Source organism: Nestor notabilis, unplaced genomic scaffold, assembly GCF_000696875.1.
Source record: "Nestor notabilis isolate BGI_N333 unplaced genomic scaffold, ASM69687v1 scaffold23132, whole genome shotgun sequence".
Classification (NCBI taxonomy): domain Eukaryota; kingdom Metazoa; phylum Chordata; class Aves; order Psittaciformes; family Psittacidae; genus Nestor; species Nestor notabilis.
The window spans coordinates 1-13,367 of NW_009917317.1; the positions used below are offsets into that span (position 1 = coordinate 1).

At 54.6% G+C, this 13,367-nt stretch overlaps 1 protein-coding gene across 1 annotated transcript in view; it reads right to left on the bottom strand.

Moving 5' to 3' along the window:
* Positions 1 to 5,389: 5,389 nt before the first annotated feature.
* LOC104401566 (nuclear receptor corepressor 2-like) overlaps positions 5,390 to 13,367 on the bottom strand; it is a gene marked incomplete at both ends in the record, with an annotated part of 64,107 nt that continues 56,129 nt past the window's right edge. The window contains 4 exons of the mRNA XM_010009173.1: positions 5,390 to 5,452; positions 8,202 to 8,374; positions 9,274 to 9,395; positions 10,416 to 10,439. Coding sequence (XP_010007475.1) covers positions 5,390 to 5,452; positions 8,202 to 8,374; positions 9,274 to 9,395; positions 10,416 to 10,439 — 382 coding nt within the window. The remainder of the gene's footprint in view (positions 5,453 to 8,201; positions 8,375 to 9,273; positions 9,396 to 10,415; positions 10,440 to 13,367) is intronic.

Sequence of the window (13,367 nt, forward strand, 5' to 3'; positions counted from 1 at the left end):
GAGCAGCGAGTGAGCTCTAATCTGTTCCTCTGGCTGACCCAGGGCTCGTTGCATCTGAATGTGACCTCTAGACAGAGCATTAATAACGAACGTGGCGCTGACCCAAGCTGACAAGGGGTGCGGCCGCTTGGCACCCGCTCCCGCTCTCACTTTCTGTCTCCCTCGCTCTCGTCTGAATGTCAGCGGCAGGGGGAGGGATCCAGGAAAACAAAGCTTGGCTAATAGTTTCCTCCGCTCTCAAGTGAATCAAAGGCGCTTTTCTTTGGGGATGTGCGCGCTGGCGAGCCCAGTGGCACGCTGGCGGGATGCCGTGGCACCCTGGCACACCTCGGCCCCAATGAAGGAGGGATGGGGAGAGGATTAGCACTGGTCTCAGCATGGGCAGACCGGGGCCTCTGCTCCGGTACCAGCAAGCAGAGGCTGGAAGGGAAAGTAGCCTGGAGAGCATCTTAGAGCGCAGAGGAGAAACCAGAGGGGCAGCATGGGCCATCAGCTCGTGCCCCAGCGGCTCTCTGCCGCGTCCCAAGGCTCTCCAGCATGGCTGCCCTGCTCCACCAAGGCCTCAGCAAGGGTGGAGGGAGCCCATAAAAGGGTCTCTTAGTGGGAGCTCACGGATTATCAGATCAAGGTTACAGGGGAAGAACTAAATGATCTCATTCCCCTATGCCTGATGGTACCTGGTGCAATCCTCCAGCCCCTCTCACATCCATGCACCCTCTTGGGAGCAGGGATGAAGGCAGTTCTCACTATAGCACAGCCTAAACATGCCATAACCCCATACTGGAAAAAGACCAGCACTTTGGAACCCAAGGCATCCCGACAGCATGGTTGACATTGCTGAGCTGTATTAGCGCATCGCAGCATCACTTTCTCCTGCCGATCTCAGGGCACTTTGCAGCACATGGGAGAACCAAGGCACGAGGAAGGTGAGTCCTCCAGGGCTGTGGAGCCTGTGGGGGCAGAGCTGGGTGAGCATCAGACTCCGTGTGCTGCACCAAGGAAAGCAGTGAGGACAGGGCACAGGGGGAAGCCCATGTCCCTGCAGGCGCTGGAGGCATTGCTGGAGGGACCATCACTCAGGCAGCCAGCTCAGTGTGATCTTGTAGTGGTGGGGGACGCTCTTCCTTCCTTGAAACCACCCTGTCATGCTCCTGATGGACCTCTTCTTTAGTGGCCAGATGCAAGTGCATCTCTGATGTGCCCCACAGGTATGAAGGAACTTGCAGCAGAACTCTAGCAGCTTCCACATCCATTATGCCACCTCTCTGCAGGGAGGCAGTGCTACCAAACAAGGTGCAGGTATGGAGTCAGGACCCCCGGCCAGCTCAGCTCTAATGCCATCTTCCTGCTCCACTGGCCCTGGCTGGGCACCCTCAGATCCCAGGTCTCCCCTTTGGAGCATCAATCTTCTGCAGCATCAAGCCTGTGTCCTAACCACAGACTTGGCCAGCTCTCCCCCTTGTACCACAACACTCCTTCTGCGCTGTGTCCCCATCCTTTGACCCTGGGAGGGGACGGGAAGCCTCCTCCCTGAGAGGTGCCATCCCCTCTGGTCTGCCTGGGGATACTGGAGTCTCCAGCACAAGGCAGTGAGCGCACGTGGAGCAGCTGCTCCTGGCAGGCCCAGCTCTGCCTTCACCTGGTTTGGATATTATTCCTGCTCCCTTATTGTTGAAAAAATAACGCTCAAAATTAAAATGTAGGCTGTAAATTATAGTAATTACCCAGCAGTTCCCCCTGACAGGCCTTTTGTGTTTCATTCACTGACACTCACTAAGCAAATCCTCGCAGTTTGCTCCTACACGCTCGAGAAACATTCAGCCAACAGCAGCAAGAAAGCACGGCTCTGGGGGGAACAGCAAGCAGGAGCACTACAGACACTATCCCGGGATAACACCCTGCCTGAAAAACAGGAAAGCCTCAGCCTGGGATGGTGGAGATGGGATTGCAGCTGATTACAGCCTCTTCCAGGGCAAGCATTAGGGTCGATGCATGCCTTAGACGCAGTTCTACCCTTGTGGCACACAGTCCACCCCATCCTTGTAATTTCCACCGTGTCACTTGTACAAACTCCATGGCAAACACATGGCTTGCTCAGGGCAGGCAGATCCCGGTGCTCCAGCAAGCTGGGCTGCCCTTGCTCGAAGCTCCCTTGCAACCAGCCAGGTGGGAGAGAACCCAAGTGGGGAACCTCAAGCATATCCCAACCCAGGGCCAGAGAAAGGGACAACACACAGTGACCAGCATAGGCTGCAAACCCCCTTCTCCACCCCTCACTTACTACCATCACCAGGTTTTTACAGCAGTAAACATCTCTGACCGGAGAGGGAAGGCTCCAGCATGAACATAGGAGAGATGAAGTGAGGAAGGTATGGAGCTGCCGGCCCCTTGTAAGAGCAAGAGCTGCCCTGCCAAGAAGTGACAGAGGAAAAAGCAAAGACCCAACAGACCTACCTCTCCCTGCCCTTCAGCCAGCAGCTCGTTAGGAACAACAGTGCAAACCCAAATGAGGGTTGGAGAAGCACACACTTGTGTGCATGTCTACACACACACTTGGGCTCCAGAAGGATCCTGTGCAATGAGACAGTGCGCTGAAAGGCAGCTGCATTCAAAAGGTGATGGGAGATGCTGTGGCCTTTTGTGTCAGTGGGGTTGGGTGCATGTTAATTTGAAGAAATAAATATATTTTGTTTTAAATAATCCACTTTAGTTTCATGAACAGAATAGGACTGCTGAAAAAAAAAATGGTTCAGGTCAGTCCAAAACTCATCTTACTGAGTTGGCTGTTGTCAGAACTGAAAATCAGCCCTTGAAAGAATATCTTCTGTATCCAAGGAAATATTTTACATATACCCAAAATGAACTATTCAGGAGTCTTGATGGGTTATTTAACTCTCTGTCATCAGCTTTTTACATTCATGCCCAACCCTCCACTGCCTCATCATGCTGAATCCATCCCAAAAGGCCCAGGAAAAGGCATAAGGAGCCAGAAGCTGGCCTTGCCCCAAGGGCGAGGAGCACAGAGCAAGGCTGGGAGCACCTCAGGTGAGCAATAAACAGCCATTTCCACACTGCCTCATTTCAAAGAACAAAACCACTTGTTAGATGCCAGGGGGAAAACCCAGAGCCAGGCGAGGAGAGAGACCAGACTTTACAGGCTAACAAAGGTCATGCCGAAACCTCCCGGTTCATCAAGTTCAGCTCTGCAACACCGGGTGCTTAATCAAAACCTCCTGCTTTCAGGATCACGGCGGCGGTGCAAGGAGGCAATATCAGAGAACACGCTCCCCTGTCATTACAGCAATCTCTGCACATTTTGACAGATTGGTGAATCAAAGTTTATTGCGTAATAAAAGTGTCATTAAGCAAGAACTTTCCTCTCGCTAGGTTTTCGTTCCCCTAGTTAACTTTAATAACATGGTACTCCCCTTTATTGTCTCTTCCGACAGACACAGTCCTGCCTTTTCCCGCTTGGAACTCTCCATGCAGCTCTGAGACTCTGGAGCAGAGCAGATAACCCTGGCATCTCACTGTCCCAGGCCTGTTTTCTCATACCTCCCTCAGCACAAACAACACGAGGTTTCATGCCATGCACAAAAACACAAGGGGTGAATAGCAAGGCCAGGCTGATCTCCCTGTTGGTGGGTGCTGGGAGCAGAGGACACCATCCCCATCTGCCCAAGCACCCCAGGGTGTTAGGGCTGATTTTCCATAGGACTCACACCTTGTTTAACTCCCTGAACCAGCCGCTGTGGGTTCAGGCTGCTACCAGCACCAGGGAAGAGCTTTTAACAGCCAAGTCCTTACAGCGAGGAGGATGGTGCCTGGTGTCCACGTCTGTGAGGAGTGCCCACTGCCTCCTCCAGCCTCTGAGGTTACCTCCAGCCTTTGCAGTTCATTGTTAGAAACCCCCACTGCGCCAGTCCCTGGAAATGCCAAACGGAGCCAGTTTGAAGCATTAAAGCGGCTGCTTCCTGGCAAAGGGGAATTTGGCTTCTCTGCACAAGTCTGGTGTTGCAATCTCAGTTTCCCAGGTTGTAACGGAGGGGGAAAACATCGGCAATCGGGCTTTACACCAGCAAATCTCCCTGCCTCGTCCCGGCCCCTGGGCTGGAATAACGCTACGTGCTCCCACACCTCATCCTTCCTCCACGCAGGCTTTGGCAGCTGGTTTTAAGACTCCTCAAGCGCACCTCCAGCATAAAACAGCAAGAGGCACTTTTAAACAACCAGATGAGATCTCCAAAACAAAGCAACGCTCGGGTAAGATCCTTCCAACGACCCTCCCCTGCTGAGCACCTGCTCGCCCCATTGCCTGGCCCCAGGCCAGTTGGGTTGATTAAAGTCTATCTATTAAGTTTTGTCTATAGAGAGCCGCGCTCAGCGACACGCAGGATTGGCACCGCCTTGTAAAGAGGGTTGGAACAGCTTAAAGGGGAGCGAGCCAAACACTTTGGGATATTCACAGGCAAAGTAATCCAAGCCCACGGCTCCCACCGGCACCTGGGCAGCCGGCACTCCAGAACGTGTAATCACCATCGCGGCAGCAGGTGCATTTTCCAAGGCAAGCCGAACCTGCTAACAGGCCTGTTTGCCTCTGCCATCCCCACACAGCACACTCATTTCCATTTTAATTTCCCATTTACAATCCTCACCGGGCCAGGAGAGCCGGCAGCGATGCAAGTGGGATGCATGGGCTGGGGACACGAGCTCGACAGCCCATCAACAGGACGTGACTTTGGCAAAAACCTGAAAGCTGTGAAAAGAGCTGGCGCAGGAGCGGCCCGAGGAGGGGAAGTGGCAAGAAGGGCTCTGCTACACTCAGCACTTTTTAAACACGGTCTCAGCAAAGGCTCTGAATCAGCTCCAGGATGTAAAGTCACCCCATGCTGCCCGCAGCCCGGCACTGTGAGCTCCACGACACGTGGCTGCGGAGCGCTGGGGTTCACCATCCTCCCTCTAAACCCCAGAGCTGTGAATGCTCTTGGCATGTCTAGAACACATCATGCCAACAGCACAAACCTCTGGAGAGAGGGGTGAAGCTGCACCTCGTGCTACAAGCACCCCAATCTGCAACAAGCACCAGGCGAGGTGCCTTCCTGCTTCCCTATGACCAGCTCCTGCCTTGCAGGACACACCAGGCTCCAGCCACAGCCCAGACACCCCTGGTGTCAGCACAGGGCTGGAGAGGCTGGGCACACCACCGCCTGCCTCTCCCAAACACTCCCTGAGTCTCACTGGGAACAAACTAGCATCGGGACAGGCAGAATCCAGTCCCACAGCTCAGGGCCACCACCCTGCCCTGACTCCAGCGCTCAGACGCTATCCATCCCTGATTGCTGGGTTAGCTCCAGCAGAACAAACAGCAGAAAGAAAACGAGTGGCTCACCTTTTTTAGCTGTCTCCATCTCCTCTTCAGTCCAGCGAGAGCTCTCATTCATCTCCAGAGAAGCTGGAAAGGAGGAAAGAAAAGAAAGCAGTCAGTTGTGAGTGGGAACCAGCAAGCCTAGGGAGCTCGGAGATGCCCAAATCTCATCCTGTGCCCTGTCCCCCACAAGCACAACAAAATGCTGTGTAGTGCAAAAGTGTTCCTGCAGGGAAGGCTGTCGTGGTGCAGACTCTCAAGCCTTTTCCACGCCATGGTAACCCATGCACAGCACCCTCCCTGGGACGTGTCTCAGTGATGCAAAACCTCTACTTTGGGACTGGAAGTGAAGCCAGATGGCTTGAGGGTGGCAGCAGATTTCCACACTCTGGCCCGCCAACAACAGGTACCGAAGACGGAGCTGGCTTCGGCTGCGTGCTTTGGAAGCGGCAGACGCAGGGAGGGACCGTCACCCTCGGCACAGACGGAGGAACAGCGTCACCTCGGTGGTGACTGGCTGACCACATCCATCAAGGGAGTTGGCCACGCTTGACCGTGCCATCACCAGGCTCTTGGACACCTCAGAGCCATGTCCAGCCTTACTAAGGGCTCACCCAGAGCGGCGCCCATCACAAGGGGATGTGCTGCTCCAGCCGGGAGAGGAATGTCAGCACCTGGTGCTCCCCCTCTCCCCCATCCCAAGCACGGTGCTGGGGACACCGAGGTCCTGCATAAAGCCTTCACTATGCAATAGTCCTGCTGGCAGCCTGGCACTAGAGTGAACCGTACAATAACAAACCAGGGTGTGAGTCAGAGGCAAAAAACAACTTGGTTAAGGAAACAGATTTCCGGCTCAGGCTGCCAAGGGGTTATTACTCCAAACAACAGGCAAAGCATTATTTCAACAGTGATGAGAGATGTTTTGACAGTGTCCTTTCAAAATGGAAAACAGGCTGATAGGTTCAGGATAAAGGATATGGGTAAGGAGAGAAGGAAGCATCTTCGAAGAAGCTGAGCCGCTGTGAGAGGACAACACGGGCTCTGATGCCCACAGCATTGAGCAGAGGCATCTCCTGCACAGCTGGCTGAGCACAACTGCAGGTGCCACCTCCTGGAAGTCCACGCAGGTCACAGCCTCCCCCTAGAAATGCCTTTTCCCCTTGGGATGCTGGCCAAGAGGGAGGGAAATGGAGACCTGGCTGCTCTGGCTGCGGGCAGAGCCGAGGCCACGATGCTGGCTTACGTAAAAGTGAGTGTCCCCAACATGCTGCAAGGCCCCTCGCTCAGCTGGAGGATCCCTGTTATTGTATGGGAAAGAAATGTCAAAGAAACGGCCCGTTTGCTGTGATTGATGGTATTTACTGAGGTTGCTCAGTTATGAAACAGATGCCTACGGGGAGCTCCGGCATGCTGCAGTTAAACCACAATACGGTTTTGTGTTGTTTTTTAATGTTCAATTGGTATTTAAAATGCAATAACTTTCTTAGCCAACCTAAATTAAAGCACTATTAGAGAGACATGAAGTGAAACCAATTGCTCAGATACGTCAGTGGAATCGATCCATTCCCTTTTCCCAATTTAACATGGACTAAAGTCTCTTCTCTGTGTTTGCAGTGAAGTTTATGAAGGACTCTGAGATGCTGGGATTAAAAAAATTCCCATCTAAGTTCCTGCCATTATCTGCTGCTTCTTTGCAGCATTGCTTAACAAGTTGGAGAGGGAGAGCAGGGCTCTGTTGTGCCGGGAACTATTTATATCGCCTGTATGAAAACAGCGCTCGCAATCAAGGCTTCAGCCAGTTGTCAGCAGAGGAACAGGGAGGCGAAACACCTCCGGGTGATTTATAGCACACGGAACAGAACAAGCAAGAAACTGCAGAGCAAGGAAACCGAGAGGAGTCACCCTGCTTTTATTTTCACCTGCCTTTTACCTGCACAGTAATAAGTTTGTACTTGGTAAGAGTAGAAAGTATAGGAAAACCAGCCAAATTCCTTGATGTAAGGCTTTTTTAAGTCAATACATGAGCAATTTCCCAGGGTGACCACTACTGATGCTGCAGATGCACCTGATGTGGGGCTACAGATGCTGCCATGAACTCCTGTCTAGCCTGGGACTGGTGCAGCAGCATCATGCTCACAGCCATGGGCTAGGGGGGCTCACTGACCCTGCTCACTAGGCAGGGCACTAGGGACTGGCATGGAAAATGCTGCTTTTGGGGCTAAACAAATGCAACCTGAGTGCACACCATGACTTCAGCTGTAAACCGCTGCCCCCTCACCACATCCTTCAGCTGCAGAGATGGGAAGGGAACAGCCAAATTCCCAAGGCCGGGGGTCATAAACCCCACAGGCTGCAGCTGCTTGGGCTCCAGGCAGATTTGGAAACAGAGAGGGCAGGAGAACTGGCAGAGACCAGGCAAGCCCAGGATGGCAGAGCAGGCTCATGTGCAGAAATCAAGGGTACTCAAAGCCCGAACTGTTGCAGAAGTAAACACACCTCTGGGTGCAGAAAAGACACAAGCCCTGCATGAACTGAGCCAAAAGTGCTGCTAAAAACCCTCTTTGTCTTCTCCAGTACTTTCTCTCTGAGGCTATAAACCACACTAACAGCCAGGACAGCCCAAGCTTGCAAACGCCTCCGCTCTATCTGTGTGAACTGCCCTGGGTAATTTGTGGGATGGAGAAACCTCACTGCTGCTCCCCAAAAGGAAGGATTCCAAGAAGGACAAGCCTTCTCTATGAGCAGGAGCAGAGCACACTGATGCCTCATCACACCAGAGAGGACACCTCAAAAGCCCTGCCAATGTCCCCCTGTCCCTGTGCCCGCTGCTACCTACCGAGCTCTGCGCTCTGCTGTGGGGCAGCTGCCTCCTCATTGTTGGCTTCATTGGCCATGGAGCGGGTGATGCGGCCCTTGCGCCTGCCCTGGCTGTTGGCAGTTTTCCGACCTTTGGAGGTGACCGTTTCCTTCTCATCGTTGTCTTCCCCGGATGTGTCATCGTTCTTGTCCCTGCAAAATCAGGGAGGAAAGGGAAAAAAAACCTGTTGTTGGGTTGGTCTGATTTTTAGGTCAAGCAATTATTCCTCCACACGTGTTTGGGGATGAGGGGTTTTTGTTGGTCTTTGGTGGTGCGGGGGGGAGAGCAGGTCTGCATTTTTTTTTGCACACGCAGGCTCTTTTCCTGGCTGGGATTGGCGGTGGGGTGATTTGTGGTGGGGCTTTCTTTCTGCAGCTGGCTGCAGCTCCACCACCAAGTGCACGCAGAGACCTGACAGAGACAGGTTTAATACCAGACCATTCAAATTCATCCCTGCCTCCTCCTCATTTATCTTCCTGAAAGGACCTGCTGGTAAATGTCTTTGCAGCCTAGATATAATGAAGCCAGATGTTCTTTTAAACCAAGTATTAAGCCCATTACAGATAGCTAGCGGTCTGCGTGCCAACCTTTCCCCGCCACGGCTCCGACACTCCCTGTTTGGTGTAAGGGAGGCAGGGCTGGCTGAAGCCCTTCATCTGAGAGCGCTCACGTAGCCATCAATAATGCTAAAGGTGAAATGCTGCGCTCGGCTGTGCCCAGATTGCTTCTCTGACTCCCAGAGGCTCTCATAACAGCAAAACAAACTGGAGGATCAGAGGGGCTTTGAGGGTTGATTGTGTTTATATATATAAAAGAGCTTATCAGAGTTGTTTTTCTAGGTTGGGAGCAGCAGGGATGAGGAATGAAGACAAGAGCAGGCTCTGCTCTTCCCTCCCTGCGGAGGAGGTGCAGTGGGCACACATGGTCCTGCACGGGGTCAGACAGCCCTGGACTATGTTATGTCTAACCACTGCACCCTAACGCTGCATCCCACCACCACATCCCACTGCTGCAGCCCCAGCCCTCGCCAGGCAGGGAGAGTTGTCCTTACTTTGTCAGTTCTTCTTTGTCATTCTCTGTTTCCTGCTTGTCTTCCTCCTTCTCTCCCTCTTTCTCCTTTTCTTTCTCTTTTTCATCTTTATCTTCTTGGCCGCTCCGGGGCATTTGCTGCTGCTGCTGCAAAACAAGGGACGTAAAACAAAACAACCTCTCAGTGCTGAGGCGGATTCATCACAGCACCTGGGCCAACCTAAACAAACGCCTCGAAACAATGCTGGGGGCAAGCGGCCAAGAGGAAAGAGCGCTGCAGGCAGAGGGTACAGCAGGGTGCTGCGGAGGCCAAGGGGGCCGAAAGCTTTCCGGGGAGATCAGAGGGAGTTTGGGCTCCTGTTGCAGGCAGTGGGACAGCCCCAGTGGCTCCCCTGGGGTCAGGCAGTGAGCAGGGAGGTGAGAACAACCCCCCTGTTCCCTGCAGATGATGACTGTCACGATTTGCAGCCAGTGGGATTCATTCTGCTGCAACACGAAGGAGATGGGGGTACCAGAGATGCCCCGAGACTCAACAATACCAATGCTGTGATCTCTTTCTCAAGCATCTGACATGGTCATGCACCCAGCTGCTCCAACACTATCGCTCGGGCCATGGTACGCGAGGGAGGGACACAGTGATTATAATAGCTCTGGATTTTGTTTCAACAGCTGCAGGAAGGAGGATGCTGGGGAGGCCTAGTTCCCCTGACCTCCCTTCCCTCTGGCGACTGGCAACCAAGAGGCATTTCATAGAGAAGTAGAAATTAGAGGCGGAAATGATTTATTAAACCATCCTGCTCCTGGCTGCTTGCTCCAGGAAACCTACCCTAGGCTCGCCCAGCCCCTGACCAAGCTGCAGGGCTTCCACCATCCCTTAGGAAAGGGTTCGGTGATGTAACCGGGGGAAATTGCCTTGAAGTGGATTTATCAGCAGAAAGTATGATCCCAAGTGGCCTGGCCTGGTTGGCATACAGCCATTCAGCAAGTGTGGATGAGGTGTCCCTGCATCCCTCCACCCAGTGACATAGGCCTGTCCCTGATCTGGGAGGCTGCCTCCAACACGGGCATCCCTGCAGCAGTGGCGCTGGGTGTAAGCTAAACCCTCTGCCCCACGGGCTGTTGCTAAAATGAGAAGCATGGAGCTGTCACAACAGGCTTTGGAGCACTTGAACGAGCAAGCTGCTGATTCTTCCAGGCCCTGGTTCAACACAAGTCCTTAAAACACAGCGCTGCCATCACTGCATCCCTGTGGACTTTCAGTTCCTCCTTGCATGGGGGGAGGCAGCTGTGCCACCAGGACACGGCTCAGCAGTGCATGTGTGGCAGGCATGGCCAGCCCCTGCAGCACCCCCATGCCAACACACATGCTGAATGCACCCACATCAGCTCACACCCCCACTGTACCCCCAAGGAACAGCTCCGTGGGATGCAAGGCTGGGAAGATCCACAGGAAGGGGAACCAGGGAACAGTTCACACTCAGTCAGTTAAGATTTTCCAGTCCATATATCTGTAAGGCTCTGGGAATGAGCTGTCTCCTGCAGCAAGTGGCCAAGAATAGCGTTGTACCCGCTGTGCCAGGCGCTGCCCTCGCCAGTTCCCATCCCAGGGTAAAGGAGGTGGATTGGGATCCTGCCTGGCTGCACAGGAGCAAGGGGCATCATCATGCATGTCTCCCCAGGGCTGCTCTGAACCTGCTGACTCCCTGAGTCACACCAGGGCAAACCCTGAGCATGGGTTCAGCCCCAGCAAACACCCATGGGATGAGGGCTGTCACATCCGAGGGTCGGGGGGAGCAGGGCAGACCCATCCCTTCACCAAGTGCTTTGGCTGGGGAGGGGAGCTCAGGTGAGTTTTGCAGCATTTCTACCACCCCATCATGAATATTTTCTTTGAGGGATGGGGAAACCCTGCATCCTGAAGATCCCACCTCCCTGGAGTGTAAACCCAGCTCTCCTCCAGCTGTGACTGCATGAGTCCGGCGCAGGCTCCCAGGGGAAGCTTCAACATCATCTCATCTTGTCTCCATGCTTGTTTGAACCAGGGGGCTGTCACCCCAAGCAGCTGCCACACCTCCTCCCCAGAGGAACAGGCTGGGATTGTGGCAATGCTAATGATTTCCCTGTGCCAGCCTGCAAAAGCAGGGGTGGAAAGGCAGGGAGAGCTGCGAGTAGCCATGGTGGCTCACGCTGCAATGTGGGTGCTTCCCTGGAGAGGCATCTGCTGAGCTCCAGTATGACAAGAACCGGTAAAGCCCATGGCCTGGCTTCTGTGTGTCCCCCTCCTCTGGGAGGTTTCAAGCCCAGCCTGGTTGGACATCAAATTAGGGCTTTTCCCACTGCAGAGGAGCGTCTCGATCCAAGGATGCCCTCTAGTGATTGCCCTGCTCCAGCCCGATGGATGCCAGATGCCACGAGTGAGAGCGAGGCAGGCACAGCACCCTGCACACAGCAGGATGGGATGGGACAGGATCAGATTGGACAGGACGGGATGGCTCTCACCTGCCAGGCTTCTCCCACCAGGCTGAAAAGCATAAATGGAGCAGCACCATCACCGTGAGGCCGGGGCTGGGAAGACTGTCCCCAGCTCCACCCGTGGCTGTGTTCATGTCTGCATCTGAAGGCCAAACACTGCTTTGAACCCTGGCAAGCATGTGGTGATGGCTTATCTCCTGTGCTAGGGCTTGGCTACATGCGGGGCACCCCCTGAACACCCAGGGAAACACCTCTAGGGCCGGCCACGCTCACGAATGACACCTCACATCCCAACCCAGGGGTATGTGCCGGGCTGGCGGCTGCAGGTCTGGTTGAAGCACCCAGAGCCCTGGGGAAACAGGCACCCTGGGGTCCTGAATGAAACCACGTGAGAGCTCAGCTACAAACAGCACGTGGAGAAAGGAGGTGGGACCCACAGGGACCAACCGCAGCAGCTGCCTCAGCCCATCACACACTACATGCTCTACCCCAAACCTCAGCGTGGTCAGCATCAGAGCCGGATAGACCATGGCATGGCACAGCACCAGGAAGCCACAGCCGGGATACCGTGGGCCGGCCGGTCCCCCGCTCCTGGCACACAGGGAGGCTATTCTTAGTGCTGGATGCAGACCAGCTCTGGATGATTCAAGGGACGGGACGCCATCCCAAAGCGTGACAGGCCAGGAAATGCTTCCCCAATTACGAGCCGATGTTTCCCTCTGATTCACGCTGCCCCGGTTAGAGGTGGACGAGCAGGTGGGTCAGCTCTTAGCGGACACGCCAAAGCCCAGCACTAGATTTGCTCAGCTCCCAGCAAGCGTCAACCTCCCTCCACCTACATCCCTGCCCCCTCTGGGGATGAGACACCCTGTCACCAGGAGGCAAAGCAGGTACGTGCTCTCCACCTTGCACAAGAAGGTGAAGGGACATGCCCGAGGCCAGGGAAGATGCCTGTGGCAGAGGGCAGGGCTGTCCCTCCTGTCCCTCCCTCCCAGGTCAGACGCTGTAAGTGCTGGACCACCCTTCCTCCTCCTCACATCGCTGCTGCTTGTTTTTGCTGCCGACACATCCTGTTTATTTAGAAAGGCCCCAGGACAAAGCTGCATGCGGGATGAGAGGCCGATCCTGCTCCGAGTCCACAGGGACAGGCGGCCTCCATCCCTGTGCTCCGGCATGAGCTGATCCATAATTACAAACACCTGCTCTCCTCTATCCCAATTTCCCACCAGCCCCGGAACAGCTGGATCGGAGCAGAGCGCTGCCAGCACCCCAGGAATACCGCGTGTGCCGGCCACCCCCTTGTCCCAGCGACCGGCTCCCCTCCGGAGCGACGTGCTCGCCTTGCCCAGCTCCGCTGAGCACAGCACAGGGATTTCAGCCACACTAAAGCTCGGGCTCCAAGTGTTCTTTCAGGGAACACCAGCTTCCAGGTAAGTCCCGGACAATGGAACACCCAACCCACCAGCAATGGGGATGCCTGGGAGAAAAGCCTCGGCAAGGAAGAGGTGCAGCTCCTCCCACTCTGTTTACTTCCTCTGCCGAAGCACTGCCTGCTTCTGGAAGCAAGATGGGAGGACAGAAGGAGGTGGGGGAAACAGCTCCCCAACCTTCACCCTCCCCATCCCTGCCGGAGACACCCTTGGC